General features: G+C 38.8%; 1 protein-coding gene across 1 annotated transcript in view; it reads left to right on the top strand.

Moving 5' to 3' along the window:
* The window catches only part of Ptpn20 (protein tyrosine phosphatase non-receptor type 20), an 89,124-nt gene that overhangs the window by 44,672 nt on the left and 22,263 nt on the right, over positions 1–22,189 (top strand). The window contains exons 5-6 of the mRNA XM_059274132.1: positions 1,551–1,571; positions 21,670–21,818. Of these exons, the coding sequence (XP_059130115.1) occupies positions 1,551–1,571; positions 21,670–21,818 (170 nt within the window). The remainder of the gene's footprint in view (positions 1–1,550; positions 1,572–21,669; positions 21,819–22,189) is intronic.

Here is a 22,189-nt window from a genome sequence, read left to right on the forward strand (position 1 = left end):
GAGCCACTCCAAGTGAAGTAGTGTTCCAAATCCTGTCATTCTGTAGAGGACTCAGTCTTGTCTTCTTAGACTTCTGATTCTTCAGCTGCCCTGGTCTCAGCCATCGGATAAGTTCAACAAAAGGATAATTCAGTGGGTTTAGCAAATTGCATATATTATTAGGACACAAATGATGCTCATCATAGCTTTCTATATATTAGGCAAAAATAGAATTTGTAATATAAGTATGTTTATAAGATATGAATAAATTCCTTTGTAAACCTATCTTTTTCAAAACAAATAGCTATGCACATCATAGTTTCTTTTAGGATAATTAATGATACTCCGTTGTATGACTGTACCATAATCTATATTATTGATTTCTTGCTGGATATGTAGATGTTGTGGTAAATATCCTTGGGGCTGAGTCTTTAGTAATACTCTTAGATTGAATTTTCAAGCAAACACACACCCTTAGATCTGCACTACTCTAACAACAGCATATGTCCACAAGCTCGGTTCAGTGGTTTTAAAAGAAAGGGAAGGAGTTGTGAGCCATAGAAAAATCCCACGCTTACCTCCTCTGTATCTGGAGCTGTTGTTTTTAGCTCTGCCAGCACTCAGACATGACTTGTTTTGTTTTATTGTGAACTCGGAGTAACAACTCATGTTTGTGTGGCATGAAATTTATTTATTTCCACCAAGGACTGTTGTGACCTAACTGTTATAGCAAGGTAAATTCTCAATATAGCAAGAGATCTTCCAGAGAAGTGAGTCATTTCTAGGTGCTCTCCTCAATTTCAGTGTAGATGAGATTAGACTCCTCCAAGAGTTGACTAGCAGAGCTATCATAACAAAAGGTTAATGCCCTTAAGATATGGAGAACTCTATATTGACAAGTAAAGGACCACCAATAAAAAAATGGGCTAAAGACATTGATAGACACAACACAGAGGAGAAAAATGAAAACATATTTCAATCTAACTGTAAATCAGGAAAATAAAAATTCAATAACATTGAAATAATTGTATGAACTGTATGAACAGTATAAACTGATTGGTTGTTTCAAAATGTAAAATGTATAAACATGATAAACATGTTTCATGATGGAAATAATTTTCAATTGTACACAGGGCATTTATATTCTTTGCCCAGAAGAGGAAATAATTCTACCTCCTTGGTCTTCTCTAACTTACTGTTCCTTTATTATCTTGTAAAAGAGAAAGGTGATTTATTTTATCTTACATTCATATTGAAGAGGGAGAAAATCTCACATGTTATATTCATTTGTGCCGTATCTGCTCTCAATAATGACTCTTTTTTCTTTCAAACAAAGCTTTTCACTTATGTGAGTACCTCATTTGATTGTGGGTTTTTTGTTTTCTGGGGTTTTTTTTGGTCTGATAAAATGATCACAGCATTCATTCCTCAATATCTGATCAATTAGCAGTTCTGCTTAAATTGGATGGCTGTGGTTTTCTTTATTTTTAAGATTTGTTTATTTTTTATGTATAGTGTTTTGCCTGCATGTATGCCTGCATGCTAGAAGAGGGCACCAGATCTCATTCTAGGTAGTTGTGAGCTGTCATATGGTTGCTGGGAACTGAACTCAGGACCTCTGGAAGAGCAGGCAGTGCTATTAACCCCGGAGTCATCTCTCCATCCACATGGCTGTGGTTTTCTATTGCCTTCAGTTGTCTTACGCATACCCGAGAGGGTCATTGACCATGCTGCTTTTTCCCATTGGATAAGGGTATCCCCATTTTCCCTTGATAATTACAATCTATCACATCAGGCAATATAATAATCTTTTACTTGTTAGTGGTATACAAGAAGCACAGAGGGCCTGGCGGCATTGTCAAATTCCAGTTCAATAATCATTATTTCCCCCAACAGACTCATTTCTCAGTCTTCTTAGATCTGCATTGATTTCTTTCATCAAGTTTTAGTTGTTCTGAAATTTTATCATACAGATTCTATACATTCTTTTTAGGTCTGTATCTTAAATATTTCATGTTTTGGTGTTATTATAAATGGGAGTTGTGTGATTTTTTTTTTTTTTTTTTGGTTTTTTGAGACAGTGTTTCTCTGTGTAACAATCCTGGCTGTTCTGGTACTTCCTTTGTAGACCAGGCTGGCCTCGAGCTCACTGAGATCCTCCTGCCTCGGCCTCCCAACTTCATAGATCATTCACTGCCAGTATGTAAAAATATGACTGACTTGTAAATTGCCCTTGTAGTTTTTAATGACTTTCTTGAACTCATTAATTCTGGGATATGTATGTGTATATATACTGTGGTGTAGCTGAAAGTTTTCCTGTGTCCCACAGATCCAAGTAAACACATAGAGGCTTATATTAATTAAAACTGCTCGGCCATTAGCTCAGGCTTCCTACTGACTATCTCTTAAACTAACCCATTTCTGTTAATCTATATACCTATTTCTGTTAATCTATATATTGCCACATGTTCCCTGGCTTTACCTTCGTGCCATTACATGCTCCTCCCTGGATGGTGGACTGGCATCTCCTGACTCAGCCTTCCTCTTCCCAGAATTATCCTTGTCTGTTTATCCCACCTACACTTCCTGCCTGGCTACTGGCCAATCAACATTTTATTTATCAACCAATCAGAGCAACACATTCACAGCATACAGAGCAATATCCACAGCACTAGTTCAATTAGGTAGGTAATCTTCAAACACTTCAAAGACCTGCAGAATATGGCAGTTAAAATGTTTTAAAAACTTAGACTTTCTAGACAATGAGACACATCTGCTCCTGGCAGCACCAATTTACTTCAAAGAGGAGGATGGGCATCAAAGACACTCCATATGGAGTTCATCTTCTTTTTGGAAAAAAATAGCCATTTGGGCAAGGAACTGTTCTTGCCTGGACTGCTTGACAAAATGTTGTATCAACTGGACATGCAGGACCCATAGGAAGATGACCACTGAACTTTGCAAGATGAGATGTCCTTCAGGTTCCTGCTTTGGAGAAGAAACTGCCAGATATTCTACAGGACACAGAGAGGAGCAACTGAGAGACTCTAGGCCTGTTGGCTGAAGAGTGGATGCCCTAATGTTATAGAAGAACTTAAGAACTTTGGATAACCTTCCAAGCAGGCAGCTGTCTCTGTCATTCTGAATTTTTGGAAGTTGTTTTCAATACTCTTCTGTTTACTTAGGTAATATTGTATCCTTCTGGGGTCTTTGATGTAGTTTAAGACTAGATAGTTATAATTTTCCTTGGTTATGATGAAAGATAAATTGAATATGAGACTTTAGACTCACAAATATAAGATAAATAGAATACTTTCTTTGAATTTGCCAAATATAAATAGACTGGATATTATAACTGTAATTCTTGCTTGATAACTGTTTTGTTATATGTAATTTTGCTATGTTGGAGTTGAAACCTTCCTTTTTGGAGAAAAAGGAAAGGGGGATGTGCAGTGGACATTGCTCTGTATGCTGTGAATATGTTGCTCTGATTGGTTGATAAGTAAAACTCTGATTAGCCAGTAGCCAGGCAGGAAGTACAGGCAGGATAAACAGACAAGGAGAATTCTGGGAAGAAGAAGGCTGAGTCAGGAGACACCAGTCTGCCATCCAAGGAGCAGCATGTAATGATACACAGGTAAAGCCACGGAACATGTGATGACATATAGATTAACAGAAATGAGTTAGTTTAAGTGTAAGAGCTAGTCAGTAGGAAGCCTGAGCTAAAGGCCTAGCAGTTTTAATTAATATAAGCCTCTGTGTGTTTACTTGGGTCTGTGGGACACAGGAAAACTTTCAGCTACACTGTGGTGGTTTGAAAGAAAATGGCCCCCAAAGGGAATGGCACTATTAGGAGGTGTGGCTTTGTTGGAGTAGGTATGACCTTGTTGGAAGAAGTATGTGGTGATATTTTATTTGTGTTCTAACAAATAAAACTTATCTGGGAATCAGAGGATAGAGCCAGCCACTAGATTAGACATAGAGGTCAGATGTGGTGGCACATACCCTTAATCCTATTACTCAGGAGTCAGAGATCTGTCTGGATCTCTGTGAGTTCAAGGCCACACTGGAAACAGGGCCAGGCATGGTGGCACATATCTTTAATCCCAGGACTTGAGATCTCATGTCTTTGCTTGGGAAGCCACACGCCTTTAATCCCAGGAAGTGATGGTAGGAAGCAGAGAGGTATCTAAGGCATGAGGACTAGGAACTAGAGGCTTTTAAGCACTTCAACTGAGACTCTCAGTTATAAGAGTCTTTAAGTTAAAATCTTAAAAAAAATATATGCAGCCAGGCACAGCAATGCTTATCTTTAATCTCAGCACTCAGGAGGCAGAGTCAGGCAGATCTCTGAGTTCAAGCCAGCCAGTACAACATAGTGAAACCCTGTCTCAAAAAAGCCTCAATGCATATATGAATGTGCATATATGTATATATGTATATATCTTAGCGTTTCTATTGCTGTGAAGAGACATCGTGATCACGGCAACTCTCATAAAGGAAAACATTTAATTGTGGTGCTTACATTTTCAGAGGTTTAGTCCATTATAATCATGGTATGACATGGTGGTGTGCAGGCAGACATGGTGCTGGAGAAGTAGCCGAATGTCCTATATCTTGACTTGTAGACAACAGAAAGTGGTCTTTCAGTTTGAGGATTTGTAGAAACAGGATCAGCTGAGGAGTTGTTGAGGTGAGGTTGGCTGTGGCTTGTTCTGCTTCTCTGATCGTTCAGCTTTCACCCTAATATCTGGTTCCAGGTTTCTTTTATTTATAGACCTTCTAAGATTCATGTTACAGAAGTGTATTACTGTGGAGGCAGGCTTTGAGGTCTCTTATATGCTCAAGCCACACCAGTGTTTCAGACAACTTCCAGCCATGGCATATCAGGTTGCAGTAAGACTAGGCACCTCCTCTCCTATTAAGGCTGGACGAGGTGACCCAGTAGGACGAAAGGGTCCCAAAAGTAGGTAACAGAATCAGAGACAGCTCCTGTTCCCACTGTTAGAAGTCCCACAAGAAGACCAAGCTACACAACTGTAACATATGTACAGAGGGCCTAGGTCAGTCCCATGCAAACTCTCTTGTTGGCAGTTCAGTCTATGAGCCCAAGTTAGTTGATTCTGTGGGTTTTCTTGTTATATCCTTGACTCCTCAGGCTCCCATAATCCTTTCTCCTTTTCTTCCTTGGGATTCCCTGAGGTCCACCTAATGTTTGGCTGTGGGTCTCTGCATCTCTTTCCACCAGTTGCTGGGTGAAGCCTCTCTGATGAATGACAATTGGGCTAGGCAATGGTATATGAGTACAGCAGAATATCATTAGGAATCATTTCATTGACTTTTTTAAAATTGCCAGTCATGTTTGGTTCTATCTCAGGTCTCTGGTCTGTCCCGCCTCTGGGTTCTGGCATCCTGGGAGTTTCAGGGGTGGGCTCCCTCTCATGGTATGAGTCTCAAACTGGACCAGTCATTGATTGGCCACTCCCATAATTTCTAAGCCACCTTTACCCCAGCATATCTTGTAGGCAGGATAAATTGTAGGCCAAATGTTATGTGGCTGGGTTGAGGTCCCAATCCCTCCACTGGATGTCTTGCCTGAATTACAGGACATGTCCAGTTCACTCACTCTATCTCCCATTGCTAGGAATCTTAGCGTCAATCTCCCTCATAGATTCCTGGGAGTTTCCATTGCACTATGTTTCTAGCTCACCCCACAGCTAGATTCCTGTTGTCTGTCCCACTACTCCCACCCCTCCACCTGATCCCTACTATTCCTATGCCTGCCCCCCATCCAGACCCCTCCCACCATCAGCCTGTGTTGTCTATTCTATTTCCCTTTCACAGTGAGATTCATGTGTCCCCCCTTGAGCCCTCCTTGTTACCTAGCTTCTTTGGATCTGTGGATTATAGCATGGTTATCCTTTACTTTATGGCTAATATCGACGTATAAGTGAGTATATACCATGTTTGTCTTTCTGGGTCTTAATTACCTCGCTTAGGATGATCTTTTCTAATTCCATCTATTTGCTAGGAAATTTCATGATTCCATTGTTTTTAACAGCTAAGAAATATTCCATTGTGTAAATATACCACACTTTCTTTATCCATTCTTTGGTTGATGAGCATCTAAGTTGTTTTCAGTTTCTGATTATTACAAATAATGCTACTGTGAACATAGTTGAGCAAGTGTCCTTGTGGTATGGTAGAGCATCCCCTATGGGTATGTGCCCAGGAGTGGCATTAGCTGGGCCTTGAGATCTTGAGGGAGTATTAGCTGGCTGTGGGCAGTTTCTTACCTTGGGACCTTAGAATTGGCCTAGCCTCTGGTAAAGCAAAAGTCTGCCAAAGTTGTGGGTTGGAATATGGAGCCTGGAGAGGGGGTACAGCCTGAGGTTATTGGGAGAGCTTTAAGGCTAGCTAAGGCTTTTTAAAAAAGATTTATTTATTTTATGTATGAGTACTCTATGTGCATGTACAACTTTATGCCAGAAGAGCATCAGATCCCACTATAGATAGTTTTGAGCCATCATGTGGTTGCTGGGAATTAAACTCAGGACCTCTGGAAGAGCAGCCAGTGCTCTTAACTATCTTAAGCCATCTCTCCAGCCCCTAAGGCATTCTTAAGAAGAAAGTATATATCTGTAAGTACACACACACACACACACACACACACACACACACACACACACGAGTTCTTGAGATGGTTCAGTGGATTTCCTAGTTTGCTTTATCGTTGTTGTGATAAACATCACAACCAAAAGCAATACAGGAGGAAAGGGTTTAGGCCATAGTCCATCACTGAGGGAAGCTAGGAAGGAGCCCAAGGAAGGAACTCTGAGGTAAGAACTGAAGCTGAAACCATGGAAGAATCCTGCTTCCTCAGCTCCCTCCCTTAGATAAATAACCCAGGGCCATTGCCCCAGGGTGATACTGCTTACAATGGCCTAGGCCCTCTTTCATTGAATAAAACAAAGGGAAAATACTTCAGAACATAGATATATGCAACAGATTTCTGAATAGAATCTTAACATCACAAGAACATCCCCCAAGTTGACAAATAAGATTACATGAAGTTAAAAAAGCTTCTGATAACAGAATATACAGCCTACAGAATGGTAGAAAATCTTTGCCAGCTGTACTTCAGACAAGGTATTAATATCTGAAATATATAAAGCACGGCAAAATATTAAACACCAGAGAAACAAAGCTGCCAGTTCATATATGGGCAAATGATCTACACATATTTTAAAAACCGTTTAAGGGGTGTCTAGCCCCAGCTGGTGTATCTGCAGCACACCCCTGCCCTGAAGGCTCAGGGAGCATTACAGAAGTGGAGGCAGAGAGAGTGTGAGAGCAGAGGACCGGGATGCCTGCTGCTAGATAGCTCCCTGGACACGCAGGGAAATCACCACGAGCTCTCAGCAATGTGGTTGCTTGAACGAGACATATTGACACCACCAGGTGATAGACCAACATAGTTGAGGGAATTCCACGAGGTCCCGTTTCTAGATGAGAGGCTCAGATGGTCAGTGGCTGCAGAGAGACAGAGACCAAATTTCCTCCAGAGACAAGCTTCCATGCAGGTTGCTCAATCACAAGTGGTCAGTCCTAGACACATGTTCATAAGAGCAACATTGAGTGGACTCAATGGGTTATATATGTATGTGTAAAAATAATAAAGAAGAGGTCATGAATTTGGGAAAGAAGCAGGGCATGGGAGGAGCTGGAGGGGGAGTGAGTGGTGGTAATATAGACCCAAAACTTAAGTCTCAAGTTCTCAAAAACTGTTTAAAACTATTAAACATCTGTAAAAATTAGAGAAATGCAAAGTAAAGCAACTTTGCATTTCTATCTCATCCCTGGGAGAATGGCCACCATCAAGTAAACAAATGATAACGAATGCTAGCGAATTGAGGATAGAGAACCCTTATACACTATTAGAGGGAGTTTAAGGTAGAGCAGCCACTGTAGAAATTAGTGTGGAGGCTTTTTAAAAAAGTACTGTCATATGATCCATTTTTCCCTCCAGTTCATATACCCAAAAGACTCTACATCCCACTACAAAGGTGCTTATACATCCTGATCACTTTTTCTCTTTTCACAATAGTAAGAAAATGGAATCTGCCTAGATGGTCATCAACAGATGGATCATGAAAATGTGGTATATAGGAAGAAAGTTACAAAATTTTCAAGAAAATGAGTGGAATTTGTTTTTAGGTGAGGCAGTCTAGGTTTAGAAAGACAAACACCATTTGTTTTCTTGTTTGTAACCTCAAGCTATAAAATAATGCATATCCAGGTAGGAATAAATATGGGTGAAGGCCAGGAAACTAGAAAGAGACCTGTGTGTCAGGGAAAAATGAAGTTTTAAGGGGATGGTAGTGAAAGGGTGAAGCCTGGAAGGGAGAACAGGGAGGTGAAGGGAGAGTTGGGAGAACAACCGAAAACAGATTTGAAACCCCCAAAGAAACCTATTTGTAAGTTAGTCTAAAAAACCAGCCATTGGGGATGTCTGGAAGATTTAAAATACTTTCTGTAATATTTTTCTTTTTCTGTTAGCAAGGTTGGCCACTTAGGGTGATTTTTAAAATGCTTAACTTGATTGCATTCCTAAGATGAGACCAACTTGGTCATGCTCTATTACTGTTATTCTCTGTTCCTTGATTGGACAGCATTTTTGTGAGGCTCTACCCTTTACTATCATGCTAGACAGTGTGATGGATATTGTACTGATGAACTGTCCTGTGCCATTTGAGCTGACGAGAAGCTGGCTCTAGAAGTGAGGTTGCCCCAATCTACTTTTCAGACTCAAGCATGTTTGTCTTACAGTGTCCCCTGAGAACTCTTGTCTGGATAAGCTGCACCCCACCCCCATGACAGTGGAGAGGAGAACAGCAAAACAGCCCAAGCAAAAACAATGTAACTTTGAGAGCAGCTAGAATATGAACCATTTCCTGTAGATGTTTTATCGCATGATGTGAAAGTGACTGCAGTAGGGAAGAGAAACCATGAGAAATTCAGCAATGGGAAGATCAGCCGTGGAGAGAGCTCAACTGGGGACTTGAGCTATCTCACCTTCCATAGTTTCTGTTGATTGTGAGCCCTGGTTTGATGTTTTCTCTACCTGTTGTTATTTATTCTTTTACAAGGGGACACTGCTTTGCCCAGCATTCCTTTTTTTAAAATATAATAGTTTTTATTTCCTCCCTTCTTTTCCAGTTCAGAAATAGATGATAGATTTCACCAAGAGAAAGAAATAGCATGTGTTATACAGTTCTTCCCCAGGTTTCAACAAAGGCAGATGCCATGAACATCAGTTAGGAGTGAGATGGCATCTTGTATTGGGGTTTTATCATTGTGACATACATCCTGTTAACTCCTGTTGGATATGTGTGGGTAGATAGCCCAGTAATTTAATAGATTGCCTTGTTATAGGTTTGCATAGTGACTAGGTTACATTGGACCAAGTTGCCCAGCATTCCCAATAGGGAACTACTACAGCTGTCTGTATATTGGGCTTTCCCAGTCAATTTCTGCGGGATGTACCTGACTTGATTATGTTTCTCCATCTCTGTCTTTCTCATGCATACACATATGCAGTATTTACTCTTTTACCTTAGCTAGCTGTATATGGAATAAATCCATTCAAAACCAAAAGTCTTTGATATTCTCTGAACTTTACAGAACAAATACTTACCTGTTCATGTTTGATGATGTCTTTGTCTGGATTTAGTTAGGGTACTGTTATCCTCAATGAGATGAGAAGCTTTCTCTTCACTTCTGTTTTCTTGAGGAGTCTATATAAAATTGCCATCAATTGCTTCCTTAAAGGCTTGGTAGAATTTGCCAGTGAAGTCGTTCAGGCCTAGAGTTCTTGCGAGGTTTAAAATATATATGGGTGTTATTATTTTTCTATAGTTTCAATGACAAAAAATCCTATAGTAGCTGACTTGGTCAATAGACATTTATGTCTTTACAGGTCAGGGAACTAAAGTCTCACAATCAAGGTGTCAGCATGACCTGTTTATCTCGAGGCTTCTCTGTTGCTTGTAGAGGACTGTCTTCAAATGCCTTCTCTTTATTGTCTTCATCCTCATCTCTTCTTCCAAGGGTACTAGTCATGTTGGATTGTGGAGCACCCTGATATTTTTATTTTAATTTATTTGCCTATTTAGAGATCCTGTTTCCAAATATAGTAACATTCTGAAGTTCTGAAAGTTAAGGCATTAACATGTAATTTTTAGGTAAGTTTTTCTGCTTCTGTGAAAGAAATATGACATTTGTATAGAATGAGAATTTCTTTTTTACATTCCATTAAGCCAAGATGGTATACATCTGTAATTCCAATCCAGAGGAGGTAAAGATAGGAGGATCAGTAGTTCAAGGTCATCTTTAGTTACATATTGAGTTAAGGGCCAGCCTGAGCTACGTGAAACTACCTCAAAACAAATAAGCAAGTAAAAAAATTACATTAAATCTGCAAATCACTCAGTATCCTTACAAAGTTGAGTTTTTCCATCATATCACATATCTTAATAGAATTTTCTTCTTAGATTGTTATTAATGTGTAGAACTGCAACTGATTTTATGTGTCTAATTTCTATGTTGCTACTTCACTGTATTTATTAGTTCTAACAGGTTTTGGGGGCTGTGCATGTGTGTTTGTGTAGTCTTTGAAATTTTTGATACATGGTTATATTGTTCATTAACAATGATAATTTCAGTTTTTGTTTTCCAGTTTAGTTATTTCTATTTTTCTTCCTAGAATTTCTATTATTTTTGACAGGGAATCAAGTATTATGGTGAACAGAAGTGGCAAAGATATTACCTTTGCTAAATTTATAATTTCAGAGGAAAAGCTTGTAGTTTTTCACTATTTCTTGTGGTTTTTCTGTGGATGTTTCATATATGACTTTAATATAATTACATTTTAAAGATACTCCTAGATTATTGAATTATTTGATGATGAAAGGTGTTTCATTTTGTTAAATGTTTGTTCTGTATAACTTTCAATGATCATGCATTTTCTCTCCTTCATCCTGTTAATGTGTTGTATTACTTGAAGCATTTCTAATGGCAAATGATACTTAAATTCCAGTAATAAATCCAACTTAATTATCATCTTTTTAATGTGCTGTTGAGTAACTAATTGACTACATTTTGTTGAGGATCTTCACATAAATGTTCATAGTGATATTTGTCAATGTTTTTCTTATAGTGTCTTTATCTGGCTTTGGATCATTAGGGTATTCTACCCTGCTTGAGGTTTTGGAATATTTTGAGGAAATTTGTTATTTCTTCTTTAACTATCGGGGACTATGGGGGTCCAGCCCCTCGATAGTCCCCTCCCAGGGTCCAGGAAGAATCTACAACCAGCTGATAATTAATCTTTGATATAAAGAAATGAATCTATGTACAGGAAACTCCTTAGTCCATATACTTTACTATTCTGAGTCAGTTACAAGCTTCTATTCTGCTCTCATATTTAGCTCCTTTCTTGCCTGATTTCTCTCTACACTTATCTGCGGTCCCCTCTAGGTTGTATCTTAACTCCTTCGTCTTAGTTCTGCCCCCTCTAGGTTCTCATCCATCTTGTTCTTTTCCATATCATCTCCTCTCCCGTCTCAGTTTGTTCCTCTCAAGTTCTTACCCATCTAATTCATCCATTCTCTTTTCTCTCTCTGTCCTCCCGTGCCCTGGAAGTCCTGGTAGATATACACTTACAAGGAGTAATCCCTTGGCAGTGCAAAGCCAGGCCTCCAGGGTCAAATGGAGGGGTGATAAGAATCACATAGGGAGGCAATAACCATTAATTATCATTTGCAACCCCAAAGGGAAGTGACCAATGGGGAAATGAATTAACTAAAGGCTAAATTCAGGTAATATCTAAGAAGAGGGCTCTTACGTGCTCAACTATAGTCTTAAACGTGATTAGTAGAAAATGTTAAGAATCTATAAGTTGCTAGGTCAATGGGAGAAAATAAAACTGTCTTTTTTCCTGAGGCTCCTATCTGTCCAAGCTATCTGCCACTTTTCTGCAGGGTGGGGGGAATGTGTGCTCAGTCGCTAGGCAACCTGTATACAGCTAGATGCCTCTGGTGATAGTTAAAGGGAGATCTGGAACTAGAGGTAAGGTTTGGGAAAGGAGGAAGTTAAGCTTAATTGGCACATCTGCCAGGCCTTCTTAAACAGGTAGCCTGGATGGTTAAGTCTGTTCTTAGAGAGTACAGAGGTATCTTTAATAAAGTACTTTTCTCTGTCTGGGGATGGACCTGGCTGGATGCTGCCAATGATGATAATTACAAGGAGGCTTGAACTGGGGTTCTGGCTGAGCATAGCTGTCAGCGTAGAAGGTAATCTAAATATTCCTAGAAGTGGTTAGGTAAGGAGTTAGAGGTCTATAAAGTTAGTAAGGCTGTAAGAAAGGAGGGTCCAAGCTAAATTGTGTAAAGCTATTACTTAATGTCCATCTGACCTAGGTGGTGTCTCCTTGTGGAATTTATCTTAAATCAGGAGACTTGCATGTGGACTGTTATTACTGCTAGTCCTTGAAAGTGGCCAAGGGAGATATCTGATTCCAGAGAAAGCCTTTCCTGAGGCTGTTCTCCAAATACCTGGAATGTGTATGTCCAGAGAGTGATCAGTCCACACTTTTAGCCCTTCTTAGGAAAAAGTCAACTGGGAAAGCTATGAAGGCACACATGATTTTCATAACAGAAGACAGCTGATATATAACAAGCCAAACAACACCAAAAACTCCTTGGAATTTGGCTTATTCTGGAGGAATTCCCTGATCCCTCCAGGTAGTGACTTTGCCATTACCAGCTGAGTTCTTATGATATATTCCTGAGGCCTGCAGCATTTAACTGTATGTTAAAATTTATTTGTGAAGTCACCAGGTCTAGGGCTTTACTTCGAAAAGTTTGAATACTAATTCAGTCCTATTATTAGCTATGAGTCTTTTCAGATAGTCTTCATCTTTGTGATTTTTCCTTGGTAGGCATTGTATTTCTTAGGCATTTATCTGTGGTGGCCCACAGAGGCTCCCTTACTCAAGGTCGGAGAGTCTGAGCTTGCTTTGCCCAGCAGGGCTGCATAATGGGATGATTTGGCCACTGGCGTGGGTACCAGGTGTTTGGAAGGGTCTACACTTGGCTGTCTGTTGTTCTTTGATCTTGAAAGAGGGAGGTCTTTTGCCTCTCCCCTTGGTAGTGTATAAAAAGCTTATTAGAATAAATCTTAGGCGACTGGGCATTGTATTGACCCTGGGCCCTCCCGAAGCTTTCCTTTGTGTCTCTGTCTTTTCTCTCTGTCTTAGTCTATATTTCTATCTAATACTTCCTCATTCCTTTCTCCTCCCCACAAGAACAGGGAGCTGGACTCCATTTATCCATTTCCTTTAGGTTACCTATCTTCTTTGTGTGTATGTTTGAACATAATACTTTTAATTTCCTAGTAATTGGTGTTAATATTCTCACCTTTACTCTTTGTCAGTCACTTGAATATGTTTCTGTGTCCATCTGTGTCAGTCAGATTTCCATTACTTTAACAAAAGGTAATTTGTTCATAAAAAAGAGAAGATTTATATCAACTCACAGCTTTGAGGTTCTTGTCCATGACTGGTTCACTATTAGTTTAGGCAGCACATTGTGGAATTTGTGTGTATATGGTAGAGCAAAGTTTGGTACTCAGTGGACATGAGAGACAAGGGAAAGAGAATGTTTCCCCAGTGATCTGAAGTTATACCATTAGACCCCACCTATGGACGTTTCCTCACTTCACAGCAGAGCAATGCTGGGAGACCAGACTTTTTACTACATGGCTTTTGGGCTGCACATAAGAGCCATGTTATAATACCATCTAAATAAAAGTTACCCAATCTTGGTGTTGTATTTTACAAGCATAGTTTGGTTTTATTGATTTTATCTCTGACACTTTATATTTTAAATGTTTCTGTTCAAATCCCTATTATATCTGCCTTTTTATTTAGTTCTTGCTTTTTTATGGGTCTCTTAAGTTATAAAGCTAGATAGTTGTTCTGAAATCTTTCTGATTTGTTAGTATGTATTTGTAGCTATGAACTTCCTCCTTAGAACTTACTTTACTGTGTGGTGAGTTGTGATATGTTGTTTATTTTCATCTCTAAGTGTTTCTAATTTACCCAGTGGTTTGTTCTTTACCCCACTAATTTTTTGGTTTTCTAGTTTTCCTTGGTATTGAGTTCTAATTTCATTTTCTTTTGCTTAAAGTAAATAGTCTTCGTTATCTAAATCATTTAAGATCTCTTGATATTTAATTGTGGCTTAGTTTATGGTCTTTTCTGGAAAACATCCCATGTTTACTTGAAGATTATGTATTTTGTTATTACTTAAAGCATTCTGTGTATGTTAAGCTATTTTAATTTATGTCCTCTGTTTTCTTCCTTGTCTTTTGCATGGTTATTCTATTTATTGGTTATTGAACTGGTGTGGAGTGAAGCTATAGACTTAGAGAAACTGTACTGCTGTAAGCAGAGTTTAACAGGCCTTTCTGATGGGAGCTTAGAAGACCAAAATGTGGACAGAATTTAGACAGTGGAGTCTGGTATATGAGGCTATGGAGGAGAACAAGGACTGTTTGGGGACTTACCTAGGAGCTATTATTACATTCTAACAGAATTTAATCTGCATTGTGCCCATGTCCTAAAAATTGGAGTGAGAATAAATTTGAAAGTAGTGGACCAAGTCGTTTGGCTGAGGGAATTTGAAGACTGCATTGCATTCAGCTATGATGTGATTACTACTCACTGCTTTTAGGCAGTTCTCCATTGAGATAGAGAGCAGAAAGATATGAAAAATGTGCAATTTGGTAAAGAAAAGGACTGTGAATGAGTTTAAAGTTTCAGATAAAGGGTTATAGAAAGAGCAGCTATAGTCTTTTTAAAAAAAGATTGCTGTTGGTGACTGGAGAGATGGCTCAGAGGTTAAGAGCAATGGCTGCTCTTCCAGAGGTCCTGAGTTCAACTACCAGCAACCACATGGTGGCTCACAACCATTTATGATGAGATGTGGTGTCCTCTTCTGGCATGCAAGCAGAACACTGTATACATAATAAGTAATTACAGTCTCAAAGAAAAAACAGATTGCTGTCATAAAAAGAAACCTCATAATCATCCATGGAAAAAAAATGCATGCCCTGAGGATACGACTCCACCCATTAAGGGCTCATAATTGTGAAAATGAAAATTAATTTGAAAGAAATAAGACTGATTGAAAGGTTGAAAGTGTCCTTGGATAAAAACAACCACCTAGGAAAGTGTTTTCCCAGGTTCAACCACCAAGATGAACAGAAGCCATACGACTGTGATAGGAAGGGGACAGACTACATCTTGAGCTGGCAGCAGAACTTGGCAGTGTCATCACATGGTGCCACCTTTACAAGGTTGCAAAATGCAAGATTTACAGAGCTATGAATGTTTGCATCAACATAACAGAAAGCTGAAGAGGTCAAGTTCTTATGGGATATTACTAACTGGGCAAAGATGTGTTATACTTGTTTATGCTGAGGAATATTACTTTAACTATGTGAAAGTGTGTTACATTTGTTTCTGCTGCCTTTGTTAATGATGTAAAGATGTGTTACATGTGTTTAATGCTGCATTTGTTTAATTATGTAAAGATGTGTTCCTGTTTCACCTTGCCTGCCTAAGACACCTGATTGGTCTAATAAAAAGTTGAATGTCCAGTAGCTAGGCAGGACAGGGATAGGCAGGGCTGGTAGGCAGAGTGAATAAATAGGAGAAATCTAGGCTTGAGTAGAATAAGAAGAGAGGAGAGGATGAGGGAGAAAGAAAGGGAGATGCCTGGGGCCAGCCAAATGGTTGCCAGCCAGCAGACACAGAAAGAAAGGTAAAAAGCCAAGGAGCAAAAGGTAGATAAAAAGAAACAGGTTAATTTAAGTTAAAAAAGCTAGCCAGAAATGAGTCTAAACTAGGCCAAGTATACATAACTAGCAATAAGTCTCCATGTCAGGATTTAGGATTGCCTGGTAGCCCAAGCAATCTGTTTAAGAGATGAATTCTCTGTAGGAGGCTCTGACAAGCTATTGCCCGAAGAAGCTGTGAAGGTGGAGCCAAGTTGTACTGGAGTCCTCAGGTGTTTGAAGATGTCAGGACATCCACAAAGCAAAGCGTGAGGCATGCAATGGGGGATAAGCAGAGAGAGAGAGAGAGAGAGAGAGAGAGAGAGAGAGAGAGAGAGAGAGAGAGAGAGAGAGAGAGAGAGACAGGAGGGAGGAACAAACACTGGAAGGGCAAGGCTACCCAAGGTTACTGGAGCCGACAGTACCACCAGGAGCCCCATTTCTGGACATGGATTTGATGTCTGCCTGCCAGGCTTGAGTTTGGCCTTGGCCCAGTTTTTCCTTGCTATGCTCCCATTCCTCCATTTTGAAATGAGACACCCTTTGTCATATTCTTGAAAATTTTCTTTGAGAATTTCATATGATGTATTCTGATTATATCCACCTCCTTCTGGCAGCAACTCTGAGATCTACCTTTCTTCCTTGCACACTTAACATTGTGTCCTCTGCATTTTTTTTTAAACTAAGTCCAATTTATGCTATCCATATACTCATTTTTTTTTTTTTTTTGGTGTTTCGAGACAGGGTTTCTCTGTATAGCTTTGGAGTCTGTCCTGGAACTCACTCTGTAGCTCAGGCTGGCCTCAAACTCACAGAGATCCGCCTGCCTCTGCCTCCTGAGTGCTGGGATTAAAGAAAGGTGTGCACCACCACCACCTGGCGCTACCCATATACTCTTGGATGTGTGGTTTTAGATCTACCAGGGGCCACACTATTAGAGAAAACTGACTCCCTCTCCCAGCAGCTACAGTTGCAAATAGACAATTGGCTAGGGGTGGGACTTCATGCCTACCCGCCCTACTCCATGATGGGACTTTATCTGGCGTGAGCTTGCACAGATCTGTGTGTGCTGTCACACCATGAGCTCATATGTGCAGTTGCCCTCTGTGTCTGGAAAACACAGTTTCCTTGGAGTCCTCCACCACTTCTTGCTCTTAAGATCTTTCTGTCCCCTCTTCCACAAGCCCTGGGAAGAGGGAATGCAATGTATCTGTCCTGCTGGAGCTAAGTATTCCAAAGTCTCTTTTTCTCTTCTGGTAGCCCCCACAACACCTTTCAACACTATGAATGCTAGTCAGTATGGATGAAGCTTCCAGGTGAGGACCAGACTGTTTTCTCCATGTCCTATATCCAAACTGTGTGGTATCTTCAGCAATAGGGTCTTAACTGTCATGTTCTGAAAGGTAACCAAGAACAATGGCAATAAACTGTAATAGAAGGTAATGTTTGAGGATCTCTGTAACCTCACTGGCCAACAAGTCCAAAAGAGGTAACCCATTCCAGGCACAAGGCTTTTTGTTTGTTCCTCCTCCCTTTGCTCTTATTTTCTTCAATTGCTCTGTCTGTCTGTCTGTCTGTCTGTCTCTATCATCTGTCTATCATCGATCATCCATCTTTATCTATCTGTCTATCATACATCTTTATCTACCTACCTACCTACCAACCCATCATCAATCATCTATCTATCTCTATCTAATCTATCATCTATATGTCATCTATCTATCGTCTATCTATCTATCTATCTATCTATCTATCTATCTATCTATCTACCTATCTGTCTGTCTGTCTACCTATCTATCTGTTATCTATCTTTACATATAAAGTAGCAGGTTTCCTTATGGCATTTTTATACCTACTAGTTTTTGGTCATCTTCCCTTTACCCTCTTCAGCATCTCCTCACTCCTTCCACATCTAAACACACCCTTTCACCCTAAGTAGCCCTTCTTTTAGTATCATATCACATGTGTCCTATTACTTTCCCTATTGCTCCTCCTTAACTCTTTTTTCCCATTCTGGTCCTTGGCATGTATGGTCGCTCACTCACATGCACTATATATAAGTTAAAGCTGGGTGTGGTGGTGCACGCGTTTAATCCCGACACTTGAGAGGCAAAGGCAGGCAGGCTCATATTTCTGTGAGTATGAGGCCAGCCTGGTCTACATAGAAAGTTCCAGGCCAGCCAGGGCTACATAGCAAGACCCTCAGAAAAGGAAATTAAGTTGAGATCCATAAATGAGAGGATGTGGTATTTGTCTTTCTAAGCCTGGGTTACCTTGTGTAATATAACGTTTTCCAGTTCCATACATTTTTTCCTATAAATTGAATAATTTAATTTATACCTGAACAATTTTCCATTGTGTATTTGTATCACATTTGCATTTTATGTTCATCTATTGATGAACATCTCTGCTGGTTCTGCTTCCTTAATATTGAGAAGAGAACTCCATAAACATGGATAAATATCTCTTGTGTAGAGTCCTTTGGGTATACACCTAGAAGTGGTCTAGCTAGGTCATATGTTAGTAATATTTTTAGCTTTTGAGAAACTGCAGATCGCTGAATGGCTGCACCAGTTTACACTCCCATCAATGATGACTAAAGACTCCTCTTTCCCCACATCCTCACCAGCATTTTTTTTTTATAATAGCCATTCTTACTGGGGAAAGATGGATTCTCAAAGTGGATTTGTGTTTCCTTGATGGCTAAGGATGTTGAACACTTTAAAAATACTTAGGACATTTCTATCTTCTTTTCAAAATTATCTGGTCAGTTCCCTGACCGGGCAGTTTTGTTTTAGGGAGTTCATGTTTGCAGTTCTTTACATATTTTAGATATTAATACCTTGTCTGAAGTGTAGCTGGCAAATACTTTTCTCCCATGCTGTAGGTTGTCTCTTTACTCTGGACCCCCTTTTTATATGCATAAGCCATTTAATTTTATTCAAACCCGTTTGTGAATTCTTGAGTCTGTTTTCTGTACTATTGGGGTTCTGTTCTCAAAGTTCTTAACTGTATCTATATCCCATGTTTTCTTCTAGTGGCTTCAACTTTTCAGGTTTTAAATTAAGGTTTTTGATCTAGTTTCATCTTTCTTTTGTGCAGGATGAGAGATAACAGACCTAATTTAGCAGTTCTGCATATCATCTTTTTGGAATCTTATCCAAAAAGTTGTTGTCTATATGAATTTCTTGAACCAGTTCTCCTATGCTTTTCTTGCAGTAAGAAGTTTCTAGTTTACAGTCATAGTTTTAAGCATTGGTCCATTTGGAGTTGATTTTTGCAGACAGTGGAAGATGCATCTAGCTTCATTCTTCTGTATATGGATTTAGTTTTCTCAGCATTATGCATTAGAGAAATTATTTTCCAGTGTGTACTTTGGCACCTTTGTTGAGAATGATTTGTCCTTAGATATTACTGATTAATTTCTGTGATCTGTTTCATTGCTGTGTTGTGGAGATCCACAGAGGTTTCCTATTGAGAACTTACTCAGGGTCCGAGAATCTGAGCTTGCTTAACTCAGCAGGGCTGCATAAGGGGATGATTTGACCACAAGCGTGGTTACCAGGTGTTTGGAAGGGTCTACACTTGGCTGTGCGGTGTGCTTTGATCTAGCAACGGGGAGGTCTTTTGCTCCACACCTTGGTATTACAAAAAGCTCTTTTGAGTAAACGGAAAAGGCCGTTGAGTATTGACCCAGGTCCTTCTGAAGCTATCCTGTGTTTCTGTCTTTCTCTTTTTCACTATCTTTCTATCTAATATTTTCTTATCCCTCTCTCCTCTTCATAAGAACCCTTGAAAAGAGGGGAGCTGGCCTCCCATACCATCTGTCCATTTTTGTGGCAGTATCATGCTTTGTTTACTATATAGCCTTGTAATATCTTAAGGTCAGCTATTCAAATTTTTTACAGCTTTGTTTTATTCAAGATTGATTAGCCAGTAGGCATCTTTTTTGCTTCCATGTGAATTTTAGATTTTTTTTTCTATTTCTATATGCCATTGGCATTTTGCTAGGAATTATGTTACATCTGTTCATCTGTAAATTGCTTTGTTTGGTATGGACATTTTAGCAATATTGGCTTGTCCAGTCTAAGCGTATAGGAGGTCTTTTCACTTTTCAATGTTCTGCTCATTTTCTTCATCAATATTTTGTAGTTTTATTGTGGAGATCATTCAGCTTCCTTGGTTATATATATCACTAGATATTTTACTCTGGCAGCTATGAATAGGCTTGTTTATTAATTTCTTGATCAACAGGTCTGTTGTATAAAATTATATTATTTTTGTCTGTTGATTTTGCATCCTGTAAATTTTGTAAATGTATCAGTTCTAACAAATTTTGTTTTAGGAGAAAAATTCATGGTTTTCTACATGTAAAAACATGCCATTTACTAATGAGTAACCTCTGGCTTCCTCCTTACTTGTTTTACAAAGCCTTTTAGTCTTTTCACTGGATAAGATTTCCAATCCTATGTTGAATAGTAGTAAGAAAATGGACATTATCTCATTCATGACCTCAGTAAACTCTTTTAGCTTTTCTTCATTCAAGATGTTTGCTGAGGGTTATAGTGTATAACTTTTATTGTGTTAAGGTACATTTCTTAAATTTTTAATTAATTGGTGTTTAAGTATTTAATTTTACCATGAAAGGATGTTGAGTTTTACTAAATGCTTTTCTTCAGCTGTCAATCATAATAAGGCTTTTGGATTTGATATGATATGTCACACAATTGGAATCTCTAAGGTTTTAATATTTTTATTTGTTTATTTTTGTTGTGGTTCAGAGGTAATCAAAATAGCCTCTGCTGTTGTGAAAATTACATCTCCTCTCATGGATTGCTTATACTGCCTCTCACACGGTTTTTACAGACATTTATAAAGAATAGTAGGATTTCTCTGGCTGTCCATCCAACTGATAATCTCTTCCTCCTGCCCCTCTAAAGAGCTTCTGGAGATACTGTGGTTCCAAGAAATGATGACCCAAGGCTGTTGAGGTTCTTGGGAATGGTCATCTCCTTTTATTTAACTGATTTTTATGTATTATAGTAACTTAATTTTTTTCTTCACACTATTTTGTTAGAAAGAGATTTTGAGAACAATATTTTACCTTAAAATTGTGAAACTTAAAAAGTATATTTTACTATAAACTTCAAGACTTACTGCATTTTTGACCCACAGATATTTGTAAAATTTCAGATACTTGGAATTTATACTGGCAGTGTGACCTAAAGGTCATTCTAAAATGATGGATTTCATATGTGCTATGTGATAAAGAACAGACTCTTCTGTTGTTGTTATGTGTGCTGTATCTCTGCTATTCAGTCTTGTGAGTTATAATACTTAGACCTTCTTTGTCTTTTGATGTGTTTTGTGTTAGTAGAGTGAGACATGTGTTGGACTCTCTGCATCCTCTCGTTTAGACTCTAGGGACTTCTAAATACTCTAAATACTAAATCCATGGAGTGCAAAAAGCTTTGTCTTTGTCTTAGTTGGTATTAGCATTCTTACCTTGGTGTAGTTGACAATCTACACACCACATTCATATTACATGACAGAATATGCATCAGTCTACTATGTCTGTCATGGCACTGAATGGATTTTCTATAACTTCAAGGTACATAACACACTTTTTCCCTAAAACAATGGTAGTCTATTCAAAAGTGACAGATCTTCTGGAAAAGTCAACTTCTGTTGGAGTCTAAAGCTTTGTATGTAAAGAGGGAAAAAAATCTTAAGAAACTATCCCTTAAGTATCTCATGGAATTTACAAGTGTGTTTGTTTCTGTTTCTCAGACATTGGCTCGACCGTCTCTGAGAAGGAGCTGGCTCAGCTGGCTCACATTCGACCATTAGTATTCAATTATTCTACACAAACTGTCATGAAGAGTTTTTTAAAAATGCTCCAGAAAAAAGAAGAATATGATATCATCCGTGAGTTTTTGGTAAATATGTTGTTCTAAAGAAAAGTTTATAATTTTCTTTTCTATACCACAACCAAAAGTTTTCTTTGCTTTTTTCTTCCTTATTATACTGAGTACTTTGCTTGTATTTGTAGATACCATATTTTTAAAATAATAGATGTACATGGTAAAAAGAATCAACTAGCACAAAAAGCTATAAAATATATAGAAATGCTCCTTTTCTCCTCCCCCATTTCCCTCTAGGGCCCCCTTTAACTGTTAGGCTTGCCATTGTAAACTTGAAGTGTTGGGATGTTCTTTATTCACTAGTCTACCTCTTTAAAGAAGCTTTTCTATGACATAGATTTTCATTCATATTACCAGTCTGTGCAGCAGACCCTTTGAGTTAATTA

Source organism: Peromyscus eremicus, chromosome 9 (assembly GCF_949786415.1).
Source record: "Peromyscus eremicus chromosome 9, PerEre_H2_v1, whole genome shotgun sequence".
Lineage (NCBI taxonomy): Eukaryota > Metazoa > Chordata > Mammalia > Rodentia > Cricetidae > Peromyscus > Peromyscus eremicus.